We start from the raw sequence: 17026 nt of genomic DNA, 5'->3' as shown, positions 1-17026 counted from the left end.
TTTTTTTCTTACTCCCACTCGAGGTGCTCTTGTTAGTTCGCGGTCATCCTGATGATGCGACCGATGGTTTTGTGGAATTGGAGGATTTCCTCATCCGTTGGGTTTTTAGCCTGAAATTGAATTAATAGTGAGGACAGTTCCTCAGCTATCTTACCTGCGTCCGTTTTTGGGGCGGACTTTGTTTCCGATTTTTTTGAGGTGTGTGGTTTCTCCTCTTCTTTTTTCTTCCTCTCTTCTTGTTGAATTTCCTTCAGTGTTGGCTGCGGTTTCTTTGGGATTTCGGCCCACTTCTTCGGTTCTCTTGGCTTCTCCATTCCTGGCCGCTCGGGACACCTCCTCCAGGCGGAGATGTGCTCTCCCCCGCAGTTTGCGCACTTCGCGGCCGTTGTTCGTTGTTTCGTGCACTCGTGAGTGCTGTGTTTGCCGGCGCACTTCATGCAGCGGTATTCTGCAAAGCAGTTCCGCTGCACGTGACACTGCAGTGCCTCCGTGCGCGCCCTCAGCGCCTTACCTATTTGTATGCCTTACCTATTTCCACGATGACACACTGTCGTGGTTTCCCTTCTCGGTTTTTCATCCGACGGACCATTTCCGCCGGATATCCTTCTTGCTCCAGTTCTTCTTTGACTTCTTCCTCGGTGACTTCGTGTGGGATTCCTTTCATCACCACCTTCAGTCGCCTTTCTTCACGGAGTTGGTGGGTGTGGAACTCGTGGCCTTCTTCTTTCAGGAACCGGTACATTGCCCGGTAATCCTGCACTGTTTCCGGCTGGATTTTGATTCCTTCGCGGGTTGACGTTGCCTTCGTCCAGTTGATGTGCTTTCTTTTGAGAGCGGCGCAAACTCTCGTCCACTTGGTTCGGTCCCTTAAAATGATCGGAGTTGAATTTTGGCCCGAATTGTCACCTACCTTATTCTGGCGCGATTCGTCCTCCTTGGTTTCCTTTTCTTCAGTCTTCTCATTTTCCTGTTCTTGCTGGTCGTCGTCATCCTGGTGGAGTTTTTCGAAGATGTTCTTCGTCACCACGGGTTTGGGGATTTTTGGAGTCGATCTTTTCGACGTGCGCTTGGGGTTTTCATACCCTTCTTCTTTTTCTTCCTTGGACTGCCTCTTCTTTCCCTTCTTCTTTGTTTCACCCTCTTCGTGGACTTCCACGTCCATTTCCGGGTCGGAGTCGATGGGGGCCGAATTGGGTTTGGGCTCTGCCGTTGTGGGGGCACCCGATGCGACGAGGAATTCCCGTCGCATGGCGATCACTTCGATCAAGCGATCCAGAGTGTCCATCGACATGGCGTTGAGGTGCCAGCTTCCAGTTCCGGCCATTTCGAGAATGCGTTGGAGTTTGTGGCTTCGAATGCGAATTCACAGGTGATGTTCTCAGCACGACAAGTCGTCAGAGAATAGAAAATCATATAATCATGTTATTTATTTATAGAAATTAAAAGTACAATTACTAGGATTTGCAATTGTAAGATTACATGAACCAACACCTAAACTAACAGACCCTTCAGTTGTCTGTGGTATGTTAATTGAAGCTCCCCTGCAGATGTTCTGAGCAATTTTGATTTTGTTCTGCAGAGAATTTTCTACGTAAAATTCGGCTACCTTGTCAGATCGCCATCCACCCAATTGCTTCAAAGATCAGGAGGCCTGTTTCATAACGCTACTATAGTAATTTACTATGGTATTTTACTGCTGTAGTTTTACTACACACCATACCAGCGTCCTAGAAATTGTACCCATCTAGAACGCTACTTGGAAATTGTGCCCATCCAAGTCAATACACCAACGCTCTGGAAATTATGCCCATCCAGAGCGCCACTTGGAAATTGTGCCCATCCAAGTTATTACACCAGCGTTCTGGAAATTGTTCCCATCCAGAACACCTTCACGCACGACACTCATTCTACCCTTCACTTTCACCGCCCAATCCTTACTGACTTAAGCCACACATTCTGGCGTCGTCTCCCCCTACTGAGGGTGCGCATAAGTTACTGAGCCAATCCAAGGGCTCTTAATTACAACATTAATGACTCCCAGTTACGTCATCATCATTATTACAAATACCACATTTTTATCGTCTTACAAATGTACTGTTTAAACAATTTATTTCCATGTTTTTAAAGATGCGGCTCAACCACATCAATAGACAGTTTCATTTTAAATTGTCTGGGGAAAGTTTTAGACAAAAATTAACCAAAATAGATTTATTTAAATACCAGTAATAATAAATTCAATCAATTTGATATCACTTTTATTCATTCTATTGAGAGCGGTTCAAATTTTATGCAAAGTTTTGGTCTACAGCATGTACAAATTAAACAATAAAATATTAAGACAGGAAGAGCGCTTCATGTAACAAACAAGATTGACGATTAGTCTGTAAATTTGTGGAAAATCATAATTAATTTCTGGTTTCTTGTGGCAGGTTGACGTATTTGTCAAAAACGTCAGATATCAACAACAAACCCAACAAAAGTAAAAATGTAACAAGGTGATACAGTCCTATACACAATTTCGTGTACAGTCCCAAAATTTGGGCATGTGTTGAAGTTTGGACCACAGATTCAGATGAAATATGGTGTACTTTTTGGGCCAATTGAATTTTAGCTAGAAGTCTGATTTACTCTGCAACATTTTGATAGTTCGTTGATATTTGCCGAGGTAGAAATGTCTATTCATTAGAAGACGAAACAAGATCAAAATCGACAAAGGTTTCACAATTAATTAAATTCCCGCAAAACTGCAAATCTTCTTGGCTAGTGTGACACTGTCAAAATTTTTATTATGTTGTTTAAAGGAGGCTAGCCATGATTCGACAAATTCAAATCGTCATTTGTCCATGTGGGCGGGGTTAAACCAAAGTTACAAAATTTCGACTATAATAGCGGTACCTTATAAAACAGAAACTTTGATCTAGTGACCTTATATGCCAAACGTAAACATTTTTGCCAAGAGTAAATGGCACGGCCATATTACTTGTAATAAATGTCGTTGGTCATGGTACGATATAGTGGGAAAAATGCGCATCAGACAGAGACATAAGATTGGTTTAAAATGGGACAAACTCTGCCATAAGCCATAAGACTTGACGATCTCGAAATTATCTCTGCCTCTAGTAATATTAGTTTCAACTCTCTGGCTCAGACCTATATATTTAGGGACTTTGATTATGTTTATAAAGTCATAAGTCATAAGTCAGTAAATGAAGTAAATGATAATTGCTAGTTTAAGCGGCAATAGGCGGTTTTCACAAGGTCACACGAGAATGCAAAGAACTGTTTTTTTAGGCATTTTAAGTAATTTTTCTGAATGATCGGTTCGTATCTAATTTTAGCTTCGGGCTGCGTAAATTCAGTTCGATAAAAAGTGATAGCGAAATATTTTTTTATGTAGTCATTTTGACGACCATACAGTTATCTATAAGTAGGTTCGACAGTAAGTAATCAATTTTTTATCAATCCCTTCTAAGTGGTATTGAAACGTTGACTTGATTTTAGTATTCACGCGTGAATGTGCGCAAATTAGCTACCCTTCCAGGGTAGTACTAAAGTGATTTGAGTTTAAGCTCTTTCCAAGATGTCTGAGGTGAGTTCTCACACTTATTCCAATAACTTAAGTTTGTCACAATGAACTACTTGCGCTAGTTTTACCACAATTATGAAACTTTAGCTTTGGTTAATATTTTTTTTCGAATTTGCCGCATTAATAGGTCCATTAAAGTACTCAATTTGGAGTCGTTTATAGGTATCTATAAGAGAACTCAAAGTAGTAAATTTTGTTTTTCAAGAATTGGCAGAACTGATTAGTCTGGCTGTCACCTGTTTCCTGTCAAGTTCTTGGTCAATTTGGATTTTACGATTCGTGTTTAATAAATTGCTACGTGAACAAAAAATGCATCAATATAATTGAATTGTCCTTTGCGGCCAACAATAATTGTACCTAAATATAGTAGATAGGAATACTGGCTGTGAGGTTAGGTTACGTTATGTCAAAATTCAGAGACAGTGAACTCAATAAATGTCAAATTTTAAATTGAATTCGAAAATCAAGTGGCAAGTCGGGGTTACAAAACCATTACCAATCGTGTAAAACGAAAAGTCTTAGAATTGGAATATTTAAATTGTTTATTAAAAAAAGGGTGCAAATTCGAAAAAATAGTATAAAGGACTTGTTTTATAATGGCATTGGTGCACTCGCCCCATACAAAACTCGTGCATCAAATTGGCCGTTATAAAACACGTTCTTTAATATACTATATGCGCTTCTTAGCAATTGTGGAAAATGCGGTTTTTTTAACAGAAAATTAATTATACATATACAGGGTATTTTTGAAATATCCTACACTACTAAACAAAAGACGGTAATAAGTGAAAACTAGTAGAATCAATTGACAAAAAATGCTGTATGTAAAAACATTTGAATTAATTTTAGAACCACTAGAATCTGTCAAAGTGACAATTTCGGTTCATAGCAAGGTTACTAAAATTAACAGGTTTGCTACAAACTTTTAGCCAATAGGAGCACTTAAATTGGTGCGAATACGTCACTAGAAAGTTATTTTAAACGCAGATCTTCAGCTTTTAATGTTAGTGGGCCGGTTTACACAATAAGAGAATTGAAATTAAAGTAATCTCGCAACTAATTTGAGAATTGCTAACATTTGATTGGCGGAAGAAGGATTACATGTCACTTTAACATGATGTTAAGTATTTAATCGAAATCAAAGATTTAACTTAGCTTCTGTAAACCGGCCCAATAACTTTTAATTTCTAAACGCAATTACTTCTAACAACGATAAATAGGTGAAAAAGATTTCGTTCGATAATTTTAATGATCTGAATTTGAATTTATCGTAGAAATAAATTTAACAAGATCTTATCAAAATTACAATTTATTCCCCAAACACTAAATTTGACAAAAAATGCTCACGCGCGTTTCGATAGCAATGCTATCATCATCAGAGCGATGATTAAACTTATTTTAGTATACCTTTCTTTCCTGCCATACTTCTTGAGGAACTTTTGTTCATTCCTGATGATTTTATAGCTGATGATCGTACCTAAACCTGATGTACGTAATGTATAATATTGATGTCCTGTGGCTTCAATTTGTGTTAAATCAATTCTTAGGCTGGGATTTACAACTGATTTCAACGTTGTGAAGAATGATAGTGTGACAACACCACACATTTGTCTGCACAGTTTGTATGTTTGTAACAACCATAACAACTCAATGCTCCTAGCAACCAGTTCGGCCAATCAGAATCACTCGAATCATTCACGTGGCATTTGCAGCGACCGCAGCTCTATCTCACAATTGTGGAAGAAAGTTTTAGCAAAGTTTCAAACCTTCCAAATTTAGTCCCGGTCCTCTTAGGGGAACTTTCTCATCTAAAGTGTTTGATTAATGGCTGCCACTACTTCTGTCACTTTTGACATTTTTATTAATCTGAACATTTGGTGTAAGTGCGACAAAAGAAAGCAGCACAACGGCAAATATAGCAGTAAAGTCCGTTTTTTTTTTTAAACCACCAACACGGCAATCTTCCCCTGCGTTACAACCGGCAACGTTGCCTAGGGAGATTTTTGGTGAAAAATAATTGTCAAATTTTTAACATTTCTGAAAAATGACACAGTGTTTACGTTAAAAACGTTTCTTTTACAGCCTGTTGGATTGCAAATCAAATGATTTAATAGTGAAAAGACTCGGCACAGTCTGAAAGGCCGTTTTGTGTAATCAAATTGTCAATTAGGCAGCTAACCTATTTGATTTTATCACCAAAAAGTCAGGTCAGGAGAATGGAGAGTGCGGTGTTGGTGGTTTTTTAATAAAAAAATGGACTTTACAAACACTACGAACAAAAACTTTTGGAGCGACTAGAACAGATCAACGTCAGCTGACAAGTGCAAACTATTTGAGGTTAGTTTTTTCCAGAGATTTGGAAAATAATAGATCCGGTTACCATATGGAAATTTGGACATACGTTACACAAAACATGTGCAACAACAATTTTTATTTCCGTCTCTATCTATTGCATTGATTCCTATCGCTGATACGCTTATGCAGTAGTGTCTCTCTCGTCAGGATGGAACCAATCAGGGAGATCGTTACTCGAATTTCAAATGGCAAATCCAAATTGTCATAGCTAATGTCAATAAAGAACTTTGAATGCAAAGATTTGTGAATTTAAAGGTTCTAGACGTTATTTCTCTTGTATGTTGCTAAATTTTGTGACAAAGTTCTTTCATCACTAGTTTGATTTCGTTTTGCTGTATTCTACAATGGTGGACACAGAATCTTGGACAGAATTGTCATTTGATTGTCAAAGTTTCTAAACCGGGCTTTACGGAGGACGTTTGTTCATAACCAAACTTTTAATTTTTGATTCAATTGTCATTTTGACAGTTTAGCAATAATAAAACCACTCAACTCCTAAACTCTTCGCCCATGACCAAGTGTTGTAGCGCAAAACCAATTCTAGCTTCCTTGTGGCGGCACATTAATTGTTATTGGTGGCATATCGCAGAAATACGTTTTCAAAATTTGTTTGACTTTTGTATTAACGTCAATCATAATGACAATAAAGCTAGGATTACATCGAGACTTTTTGAAATGACAGGAAAGTACTGTCCAAGATTCTGTGTCCACCATAGTATTGTTAAAACTTTCATTCTTTAACAGGCCGAAGCTCTTCTACATCAAGTGCAGACTCACACAATATGAATGCGGTAAAACCGATCATTTATAGCTCCACAATTAAATGATATTGATATAATTCTCAATGTGCATAACATAGTTTTCAATAAGTTTAAGGTCAAACACTAATGACAAAATCAGAATTACCAACGTGTGACTAACACTTTTCTAGTCTGACATTAGAAATCTGGCAAAATGGAGAAGCTAATTCAAACAGCCTAGACTAATTGTAAGAACATAGAAAACTTCACATTAGACCCAGACTTCCGAAGAAGAAAATGCAGTAGGTGACTTTTAAGATGTATTTGCAACTATTTACATCAATTTGATTTTGTTCCTCGTCAGAGTGTAAGAAAAGAGCGCAGTCTTCTCTCGGATTGTCAACCTTTTTGCTTGTGTCCAAATCTTAAACATAATCTTATTTGCTACAATGCCACAGGTTTCCTTGCGTGTTCCTCTTTCTGTCCATATTTTGTTAACCAGTTCTGAGCTTCATATTCTTTTGGTGTTTTCAACAATCTAATTGTCCCTTTTTGATGTATTTTTCTATTGCTTCCATTTATGTTTCTTCAATACTTTGAACATTTCTCTATTCATCCAATTTAGTTAGGTACACCTTGGATTTTTATTAACTAGGATATTTCTTTCACTTGAATTTTGCTCTTTTCTCTTTTTGTCAAAATCCACGCTTTTCTTCCTCTCCGTATGTTTGGTGACTTCCGCTTCAATTATAAATCTTTTGGTAATCGCATAATAATACACTTTCTTTGCACTTTGTAGTCTGTGGTTGATTTTCATATCTTGCTTCTCAATTTCTCCACAGATGACGACTTGGTTCAGAAACATGCCAATTGTAATATTCCATCGATTTATATTTCACTAGTTAGCCCCTAATTTGTACCTTTTTTATTTTTTGCTTATGACAAAATCTGTTTCGACAATTCTCGCACAAATTTGTTCAAATGCGTCTTGAGCCAAAAATTCCTCTTTAAACTCACTTTCTGTCATCTGTAGTATGCGACGTCGGTAGTTTTATGGTGCTGAGAGAACTTGTTGTGTTACACTACGTTGGATGACTCATTTTGTTGTCACACATTACAATTGTTGTCAATCTGTTGTCAAGTTTTAAAATTAGCCAATCAAAAACTCTCCATCCTGGCGAGAGAGATGGGTATACACTGTATCCAGTGAATGCGAGCCACAGACAAGGACGAAAGTTGTAAAGCTAGTGACTTTTGACTATGTCCCCCCATCTATTAATTCCCAAATCTCTGTTTTTTTCTTCGAATGCAGCGCCATGCGGGAATCAGTTGCAAATGCCGAATGCACAGGCCATGCAAAATACATCAACAATTTGTGCGTGCCTTCTAAAACTTTCTTGTGACGTCATTTATGGTCGCGAGTCCCTAGCAACCAAAAGGGGGTGGAGTTTCAGCCTTAGTAACGAGCAAACCTGTTAAATTTAGGAACCTTGGGTGCTACCCAAAGTCCCTAAATCTATAGGTCTGAGCGAGTTTCCAAGTATGGGTGGGTGCCGTTACGGGGGGCGAGAGGGAATGTGACGTCATAACGGTTCGTGTCATTTAATTCCACAGGGTTTCTACAGAGAGCAGTAGCAAATTTGTATGATTGGTCCTCTACCCAAAAAAATTTTCAGTTTCTTTTTGGCTCTTATGCCTGCTTATTATCATCGTATTTACCTTCTATTTGAAGAAAAACACATCAGAAATATCCTAGGATCTTAAGACACTCAGTCCTGGGACACAAATAATGCAATGACAAAAACTTTATTCATTGAAAGATCGGAAGTTGTATTGTCAAAAATTTTGTGTTCCTCTCACCATTTCCTGGCAGAAATTGCTATATGGCAGACCATTTCAAAATGTGCGAAATCTTGAGGTTTTCTTGGTGCTCCCCACGTGGTTGTGGAAGAACATGGTGAGGTTAGAGGTGACAGTGCAGCTTCCGATCTTACATTTGAAAGCATTTTGATACTGATTAGCCAAGTGCGAATTACTATTCTCATTAGAGACACTTGGGTCAATCAGCGATTGGGGCAGTGACATGTTATAATATACCTAGACGGTGAAAAGCTAGTGGTGGGGGTAGAAATCCGTGTTCCTAGCATGGGCCATCTTGGAAATAGCATTTGTGTATGCAATGATATAAATCTGATACACCGGCGTATCAAATGTTGCCTATATTGCAAAATTTGTTTTACATTTTAAAAGGTAAAAAAATGTTATTATAACTTTTCTAAGATGTTTATTCAACGATGGCATTAAAATAAGTTGACAAGCGTCGTTATTGATTAAATAATGAGTTAAATAATAATTTATTTGTAAGAAGTCAATGGTAGTCTGTTTTCTTTTCTTTGTTGTAGAATTCTCAGTGATTTTTGATAAATTAGTTCCATTTTATCGTAATCCAATGATAATGAGTGTAAATACTAAATGGTCTGTAGTTTTTATAATGTATAATGTATAATTTTAATGTATAAAAATAGTTTAAAATTGTGGGAGTGATCAGTTTTGAAAATTTTTAAAATGGTTAAATAAAACCTAGTTATTAATTAAAGCTCTTGTTTATAATTTTGGTCGTTTGGTTTTATACAACTTTAGTCATAATTTATCAAATTTTGCATGTTTCTTTAGACTTTTTTCGGTGGTTTATTTAAACTTAGAGTAAAACATTACACTTGAAAATTGCGGGTTGCCTAAAAATTTGAATCCACTATTTCCAATATGGCTGGTGAGTAGGAACATCATGGCGGGTACTTTGCACCATCTAGGTTATTTAGTTAAAGTCAATGGATTGGGGACACCACTTGTGCTCGTCATGAAACCTTAAAAAAAGCTTGTTTGGTCGAATTAGTTTATGACTGAATTGAGTGTCAAAAGTGAAAAAACATTCACGCAAAAATACACCGGTGTACTGCAGTTTGCTTGCTGACCAATGTATTCAAACTTCCCGCCAAAAGGCGAATCGTTTTGACGTCATCAACATGGAAACGCGATTTGTAGATTCGCTCAGACCTATAGATATAGGGACTTTGGGTGCTACCAACCTATTGTAGGTTAAATCGGGTGGAAATGTCAATGCAATGCAGAAGGACGGTTGGACGACTATAATGTTTGCTTTTCAGAACGGACACAAGAAAATGGTGGAGTTGTTGGTTAAATCAAGTGGAGATGTCAATGCAGTGGACAAACACGGTCAGACGGCGATGATGATTGCTTCTCTGAACGGACACGACAAAGTGGTGGAGCTGTTGGTTAAATTGGGGGGAGATGTCAATGCAGTGGACATGGAGGGTTGGACGGCGATGACGATTGCTTCTCAAAAAGGACACGAAAAAGTGATGAAATTGTTGGTTAAATCGGGTGGAGATGTCAATGCAGTGGACATGGACGGTTGGACGGCGATGATGTTTGCTTCTGTGAACGGACACGAGAAAGTGGTGGAGCTATTGGTTAAATCGGGGGGAGATGTCAATGCAGTGGACATGGAGGGTTGGACGGCGATGATGTTTGCTTCTCTATACGGATACAAGAAAGTGGTGGAGTTGTTGGTTAAATCGGGTGGAGATGTCAATGCAGTGTACAAAAACGGTCGGACGGTGATGATGATTACTTCTCAGAAAGGACAAGAGAAAGTTGTGGAGTTGTTGGTTAAATCGGGTGGAGATGTCAATGCAGTGGACATGGACGGTTGGACGGCGATTATGTTTGCTTCTCTGAACGGACACGACAAAGTGGTGGAGCTATTGGTTAAATCGGGGGGAGATGTCAATGCAGTGGACATGAATGGTTGGACGGCGATGATGTTTGCTTCCCAGAAGGGACACGAGAAAGTGGTGAAATTGTTGGTTAAATCGGGAGGAAATGTCAATGCAGTGAACAAAAACGGTCGGACGGTGATGATGATTGCTTCCCAGAAGGGACAAGAGAAAGTGGTGATATTGTTGGTTAAATCGGGTGGAAATGTCAATGCAGTGAACAAAAACGGTCGGACGGTGATGATGATTGCTTCTCAGCAGGGACAAGAGAAAGTGGTGGAGCTGTTGGTTAAATCGGGGGGAGATGTCAATGCAGTGGACATGGACGGTTGGTCTCCGATGATGTTTGCTTCCCAGAAGGGACAAGAGAAAGTGGTGGAGTTGTTGGTTAAATCGGGTGGAAATGTCAATGCAGTGAACAAAAACGGTCAGACAGCGATGATGATTGCTTCTCAGAAGGGACAACAGAAAGTGGTGGAGCTGTTGGTTAAATCGGGTGGAGATGTCAATGCAGTGGACATGGACGGTTGGACGGTGATGATGTTTGCTTCTCTGAACGGACACAAGAAAGTGGTGGAGTTGTTGGTTATATCGGGTGGAGATGTCAATGCAGTGCAGAAGGACGGTTGGACGTCGATGATGGCTGCTTCTCAAAACGGACAAGAGAAAGTGGTGGAGTTGTTGATTAAATCAGGTGGAGATGTCAATGCAGTGGACATGGACGGTTGGACGGCGATGATGTTTGCTTCTGTGAACGGACACGAGAAATTGGTGAAATTGTTGGTTAAATCGGGTGGAAATGTCAATGGAGTGAACAAAAACGGTCGGACGGTGATGATGATTGCTTCTCAAAATGGACATGAGACGGTGGTGGAGCTGTTGGTTAAATCAGGTGGAGATGTCAATGCAGTGCAGAAGGACGGTTGGTCTCCGATGATGTTTGCTTCTCAGAAGGGACAAGAGAAAGTGGTGGAGTTGTTGGTTAAATCGGGTGGAGATGTCAATGCAGTGAACACAAACGGTCGGACGGCGATGATGATTGCTTCTCAGAAAGGACAAGAGAAAGTGGTAGAGTTGCTAGTTAAATTGGGTGGAGTTTTCAATGCAGTGGACATGGACGGTTGGACGGCTATGATGTTTGCTTCTCAAAACGGACACGAAAAAATGGTGAAATTGTTGGTTAAATTGGGTGGAAATGTCAATGCAGTGAACAAAAACGGTCAGACAGCGATGATGATTGCTTCTCAGAAGGGACAAGAGAAAGTGGTGGAGCTGTTGGTTAAATCGGGGGGGGAAGTCAATGCAGTGGACATGGAGGGTTGGACAGCAATGATGTTTGCTTCTCAGAAGGGACAAGAGAAAGTGGTGAAATTGTTGGTTAAATCGGGTGGAGATGTCAATGCAGTGCAGAAGGACGGTTGGACGTCGATGATGGCTGCTTCTCAGAACGGACACGAGAAAGTTGTGGAGTTGTTGGTTAAACCAGGTGGAGATGTCAATGCAGTGGACATGGACGGTTGGACGGCGATGATGTTTGCTTCTCAAAACGGGCACGAGAAAGTGGTGAAATTGTTGGTTAAATCGGGTGGAAATGTCAATGCAGTGAACAAAAACGGTCGGACAGCGATGATGATTGCTTCCAAGAAGGGACAAGAGAAAGTGGTGGAGTTGTTGGTTAAATCGGGTGGAAATGTCAATGGTGTGAACAAAAACGGTCGGACGGCGATGATGATTGCTTCTCAGAAGGGACAAGAAAAAGTGGTGGAGCTGTTGGTTAAATCGGGGGGAGATGTCAATCTAGTGGACATGGAGGGTTGGACGGCAATGATGTTTGCTTGTCTGAACGGACACGAGAAAGTGGTGGAGTTGTTGGTTAAATCGGGTGGAGATGTCAATGCAGTGCAGAAGGACGGTTGGACGTCGATGATGGTTGCTTCTCAAAACGGACAAGAGAAAGTGGTGGAGTTGTTGATTAAATCAGGTGGAGATGTCAATGTAGTGGACATGGACGGTTGGACGGCGATGATGTTTGCTTCTCAAAACGGACACGAGAAAGCGGTGAAATTGTTGGTTAAATCGGGTGGAGATGTCAATGCAGTGGACATGGACGGTGGGACGGTGATAATGTTTGCTTCTCAGAACGGACACGAGCAAATGGTGGAGTTGTTGGTTAAATCGGGTGGAGATGTCAACGCAGTGCACAAGGATGGTTGGACGCCGATGATGTCTGCTTCTCAGAACGGACATGACAAAGTGGTGGAGTTGTTGGTTAAATCAGGTGGAGATGTCAATGGAGTGTACAAGGACGGTCGAACGGCGATAATGGTAGCTTCTCAGAACGGACATAAGAAAGTAGTGGAATTGTTGGTTAAATCGGGTGGAGATATACATGTAGTCTACAAGGACGGTCGAACGGCGATGATGTTTGCTTCTCAGAAAGGACACGAGAAAGTGGTGGAGCTGTTGGTTAAATCGGGGGGAGATGTCAATACAGTGGACATGGAGGGTTGGACGGCGATGATGTTTGCTTCCCTGAGCGGACACAAGAAAGTGGTGGAGTTGTTGATTAAATCGGGTGGAGATGTCAATGCAGTGCATAAGGACGGTTGGACGCCGATGATGTCTGCTTCTCAAAACGGACACGAGAAAGTGGTGGAGTTGTTGGTTAAATCGGGTGGAGATATCAGTGCAGTGTACAAAGACGGTCGAACGGCGATGATGTTTGCTTCTCAGAACGGACACAAGAAAGTAGTGGAGTTGTTGGTTAAATCGGGTGCGGAAAAATTAAATGTATCGATTGTTGGTTCATTAGTGACACAATATTCCAGCTAATCGCCACCACTCAATGCTAAGCATAATTTGGTTAACGGATCTTTCGCGAGTTCTGACACCCTTTGGCTATTTCACAAAATTACTTGGTTTTATAATTTTACGAAGCATTATTTGCCGTCCAAACCGCAGGTGAAGGTAACATTTTGCTAGATAGTTGTAAAACCGTTGCAGAAACGTTTTTTGCAAAAGTGTCTGTTTTCAATAAAGAGGAATTCAAATGTGTCCCCTGAAAAATTTAACGACAGCACATGTATTGTCAAAAAAAATTCAAATAACTATCATCGTTGATCACAATAATGTATCCGGGCAGCTGCTTAAATTGTAGGAGTATTTTGGGTTCCATTTTGGTCTCGCCAGGCTCGTGATCTTATAGTAATTAACTCTGTATACTCGTATCTAACAGCTTATTGAAAGATTTTGTAGCAGGCGCATACTTCTTATCTAATGAGAACATGAATTGATCTGAATATTTTGCTTTTTTGATATTTCTTTATCATTATAATTAATTAGTTTATTCCATTCGAAACTAAGTTTTTCTGGGTCAATACAAAAAATGCATTAATTCTGCAAAGCAAGAATTTTGAACAAAACCATTGCTTTGAATTTTCAAAGATATCGAAAATTCTTTTTCCTGGCGTTTGATGTTTACTAGTTTCTAGTATTAGTCCTATTGTAATTGTTTAGTCTATCAAAAAATTATTAATCTTTTCAAATTATCTTTGGTTTAATTTGTATTTTATTATCTGTAAATACATTATTATTATTAAATAGGTAAGTGTGTATGTAAAAAGACAATAAAATTGTAATAAACAACAACTTTTAGCGCTATTTTCAAATATATGTTTTGTGTGCATGTTAATGTTTTTTTGGCGAGTCTTCTGGGTTATTACTATTATTATTACTATTAATACATTTTTGTTTTAATTTCTATTTATTTTTGTTGAGTAATTGCATTAAGTGGTTTCGGCGCGGACGGGCTAGAACTGCATTCAAAATGACAACAAACAAAGCGCCGCTGAAAATATATTATACAGAATTGAAGTTTTAATTCTAATCTTTAGCACACTCACGTCATTTGTTTCGCAAGATGTCCCCACAATGCAGAAATAAATAACAGGTCTTTCTGAAAATGTGTGCTCTTGCCATCCAGTATAGAAAGCACCGGTTTTATTGACAGCAGTTTCCCATTGCGATTTATCAATTGAAGTTTGTATACTATATGTGTAGTTATATCGCTCATCTAACCACAACTTGACTGCAGAAATCAAGTACGGCTGAGCTAAAAAACAACGCTTCATATCGATTGTTAAATAGTTCTAGTCTACCTAGTTGTACCACAATGCTTCCTTTTCCGATTTCATGGTAACTCCAACCATACATTGGATCACCATTTAGTATACCATTGCCAAAACTAGCCCTAGAAGTGAGTTAAAGACATTATTTTTCACACAAACTCTCACCCTTCAATGCAGAAAGCTCCATTTAGTAATGTGGCCACGTTGCTTCTAGGACGAATGATACCTTTTACAGTGGTGGGAATTTCATTAGTCCATAATGCTTCAAGAGACGCCAGCTCAAAATTCTACGGACAAAATAGTTATTTATGTCTTACCAATAGGAAATTTTGATTTTTCGAAAATAAATAATTTCTCCACAAATACAAATTTCTGTTCTTGAATCTACATAAAGACTTTAATCGTTTTAATTACTAATTTCTAATTTAATTCCTAACTTCAAAAAAACACGCGCGCACAGTGGAACATGGCTAACTATGCAAGGCAGCGAACTGCAAAGCATGAATGTGTTGACAAAAAAAAAAGTTTATTTATTCAGTTACCTTTTGAATTTGACTGTTTGGTGATAATTAAGTTTAAATGCAATTTGAATATTGAGGGCAAAGAAAGCAAGTCGATTCGTAGCCAGTCGCTGTTTGTTGTGAGGTTGCTATGACAGCTTAATGCCCTAGGGCGTAATTGTACCTCTAAAGCCGCGATTCCACTTACTTATTCTAGCCCAGACTAGACCAGACATCCAAAATTTGAGTGACGTTTTTATAATTCTTCAGCCCCTTTCTGTGTTTAAAACATAAGATAAAACATTAAGATGCAACTGCACCCCTGACTACGCAGAAAGCGACTGAAGAATTATAAAAACGTTTCTCAAAATCTTGGATGTCTGGTCTGGTCTGGGCTAGACCAAGCAAGTGGAATCGCTCCTTAACCTACGGCAAATCCGAGCCATAAAGAGCCAATAATTAAACGGTAAGACATAAATGTATATTGCGATATTCTTTTATGGGATATTCAAATACTTATTTTTTCTATTTCGCGTTCATAATGAAGATATTTCGATACGCGTTTGAGCGTATTTCGGTATAATTTTAATTTTTCTTAGGTTTGCAGCAGACAAACTGTCAACCTGCCGTCAACGTTGACAATTTAGATTTTGGTTTTGAAAAATCATGATAAATCGATCAATAAACTATTATTTCTTGTTGTACTTGGCTTAATAATTCATAGGAGAAAAACTCTTTGGATGCAAGAGAACCATCATGATCATGATCGACATCTTCGCTCTCTTGGCTCCCGTCAGAGAGTTGAAACTAATATTACTAGAGGATGAAAAGATGGTAGAGGGGCTAACCAAAACTGTTTATGGAAAGGCGCCATATTGGAAATAGCCAAATTCTGTGTTTTGGGCATAGTGTAAATAGCCTACTAATACAAGATAAGTAAATAAAACTGTTGTTTTATGAAAAGAAACATGTCTATAAATCATTAAATTCATTATTATTTTTTATCAACAATTGATAAACAGTTCAATATTTTGTTTAACTTAAATAAACTTAAAAATATAAATATTTTACTAATTATGACACTGCCCGATAAATTCAAACTTTAATATCTGCCCTTTTTGAAAGTTAATGTTTTGTGATTTAAACAAAGTACAAAACAATTTTTTTACCTTTTACCTTCGTATCACGTACAACCATAATATGTCAATTTGAAAAATAGTTAAAAAATATAGAAAAGAGGTTGTTTTTGCAGGTTAATGTATTAAATTTATTGTAATAAATATTTAAACTACAGTATGTCCCCGGATTGAGTTCACAAGAAGAAGAAAAAACGTTATTTTTCATTTTACAAAAAAAATGACAAATAATATTTTTTGCTTAATTTAAAATAAATAAATCTTTAATTAAAACTTTAATATTTATTATGAAGCTGTGTTCTTAAAATCGAAAAAAACAAAAAATTACGAAGAAGTTTTTTATTTTTAATTTTGCAAAAAATGTCAAAGGAATAAAATTTGTTCCTTAACTCAAACCAATTTCCACTATTTGATTGACCCATTACCTGTTTTAGCACATAGTTCAATTCACTCGTAATTCTTTAAGACTGTTTCGAATTTTCTCAATTATTGTTAAAGATACAATTGCATTTTTTTTCCAATTTTTTAATACTTACACATTATTGGATAATTTTTTCGTTAATCTTTAACGCACTATTTGATATTGTAAATTCACAGCCTGCTATTATTTAAGGGGATATCTAACAAACTGTAACGGTAAATTCTGCTTCAAAATTCTGCGTAAAGGAAAAATTATACAATGAAACATTTTAAACATCCAATCGTCAAATGTAGCATCTCCCTTCAACCCTTATTATTTGTAGACGGCACTCTTTTAGTGAGTTACCCACGGTCAGTCTGCTTAC

The 17026-nt window shown here is 38.2% G+C and overlaps 1 protein-coding gene across 1 annotated transcript; it reads left to right on the top strand.

Moving 5' to 3' along the window:
• The first annotated feature begins 3483 nt into the window (after window positions 1–3483).
• On the top strand, window positions 3484–13941 carry LOC148167744 (uncharacterized). The gene is made up of 2 exons (XM_088045355.1): window positions 3484–3589; window positions 9846–13941. Exons 1-2 carry the CDS (start codon window positions 3581–3583, stop codon window positions 13308–13310), a joined length of 3474 nt encoding a protein of 1157 aa, XP_087901481.1. The 5' UTR covers window positions 3484–3580; the 3' UTR covers window positions 13311–13941.
• Window positions 13942–17026: the final 3085 nt, after the last annotated feature.

Source organism: Gnatocerus cornutus, chromosome 9, assembly GCF_029298725.1.
Source record: "Gnatocerus cornutus isolate USDA-ARS CGAHR chromosome 9, icGnaCorn1.1, whole genome shotgun sequence".
NCBI classification, from domain to species: Eukaryota; Metazoa; Arthropoda; class Insecta; order Coleoptera; family Tenebrionidae; genus Gnatocerus; species Gnatocerus cornutus.
This window is presented reverse-complemented; position numbering and strand designations above follow the sequence as displayed.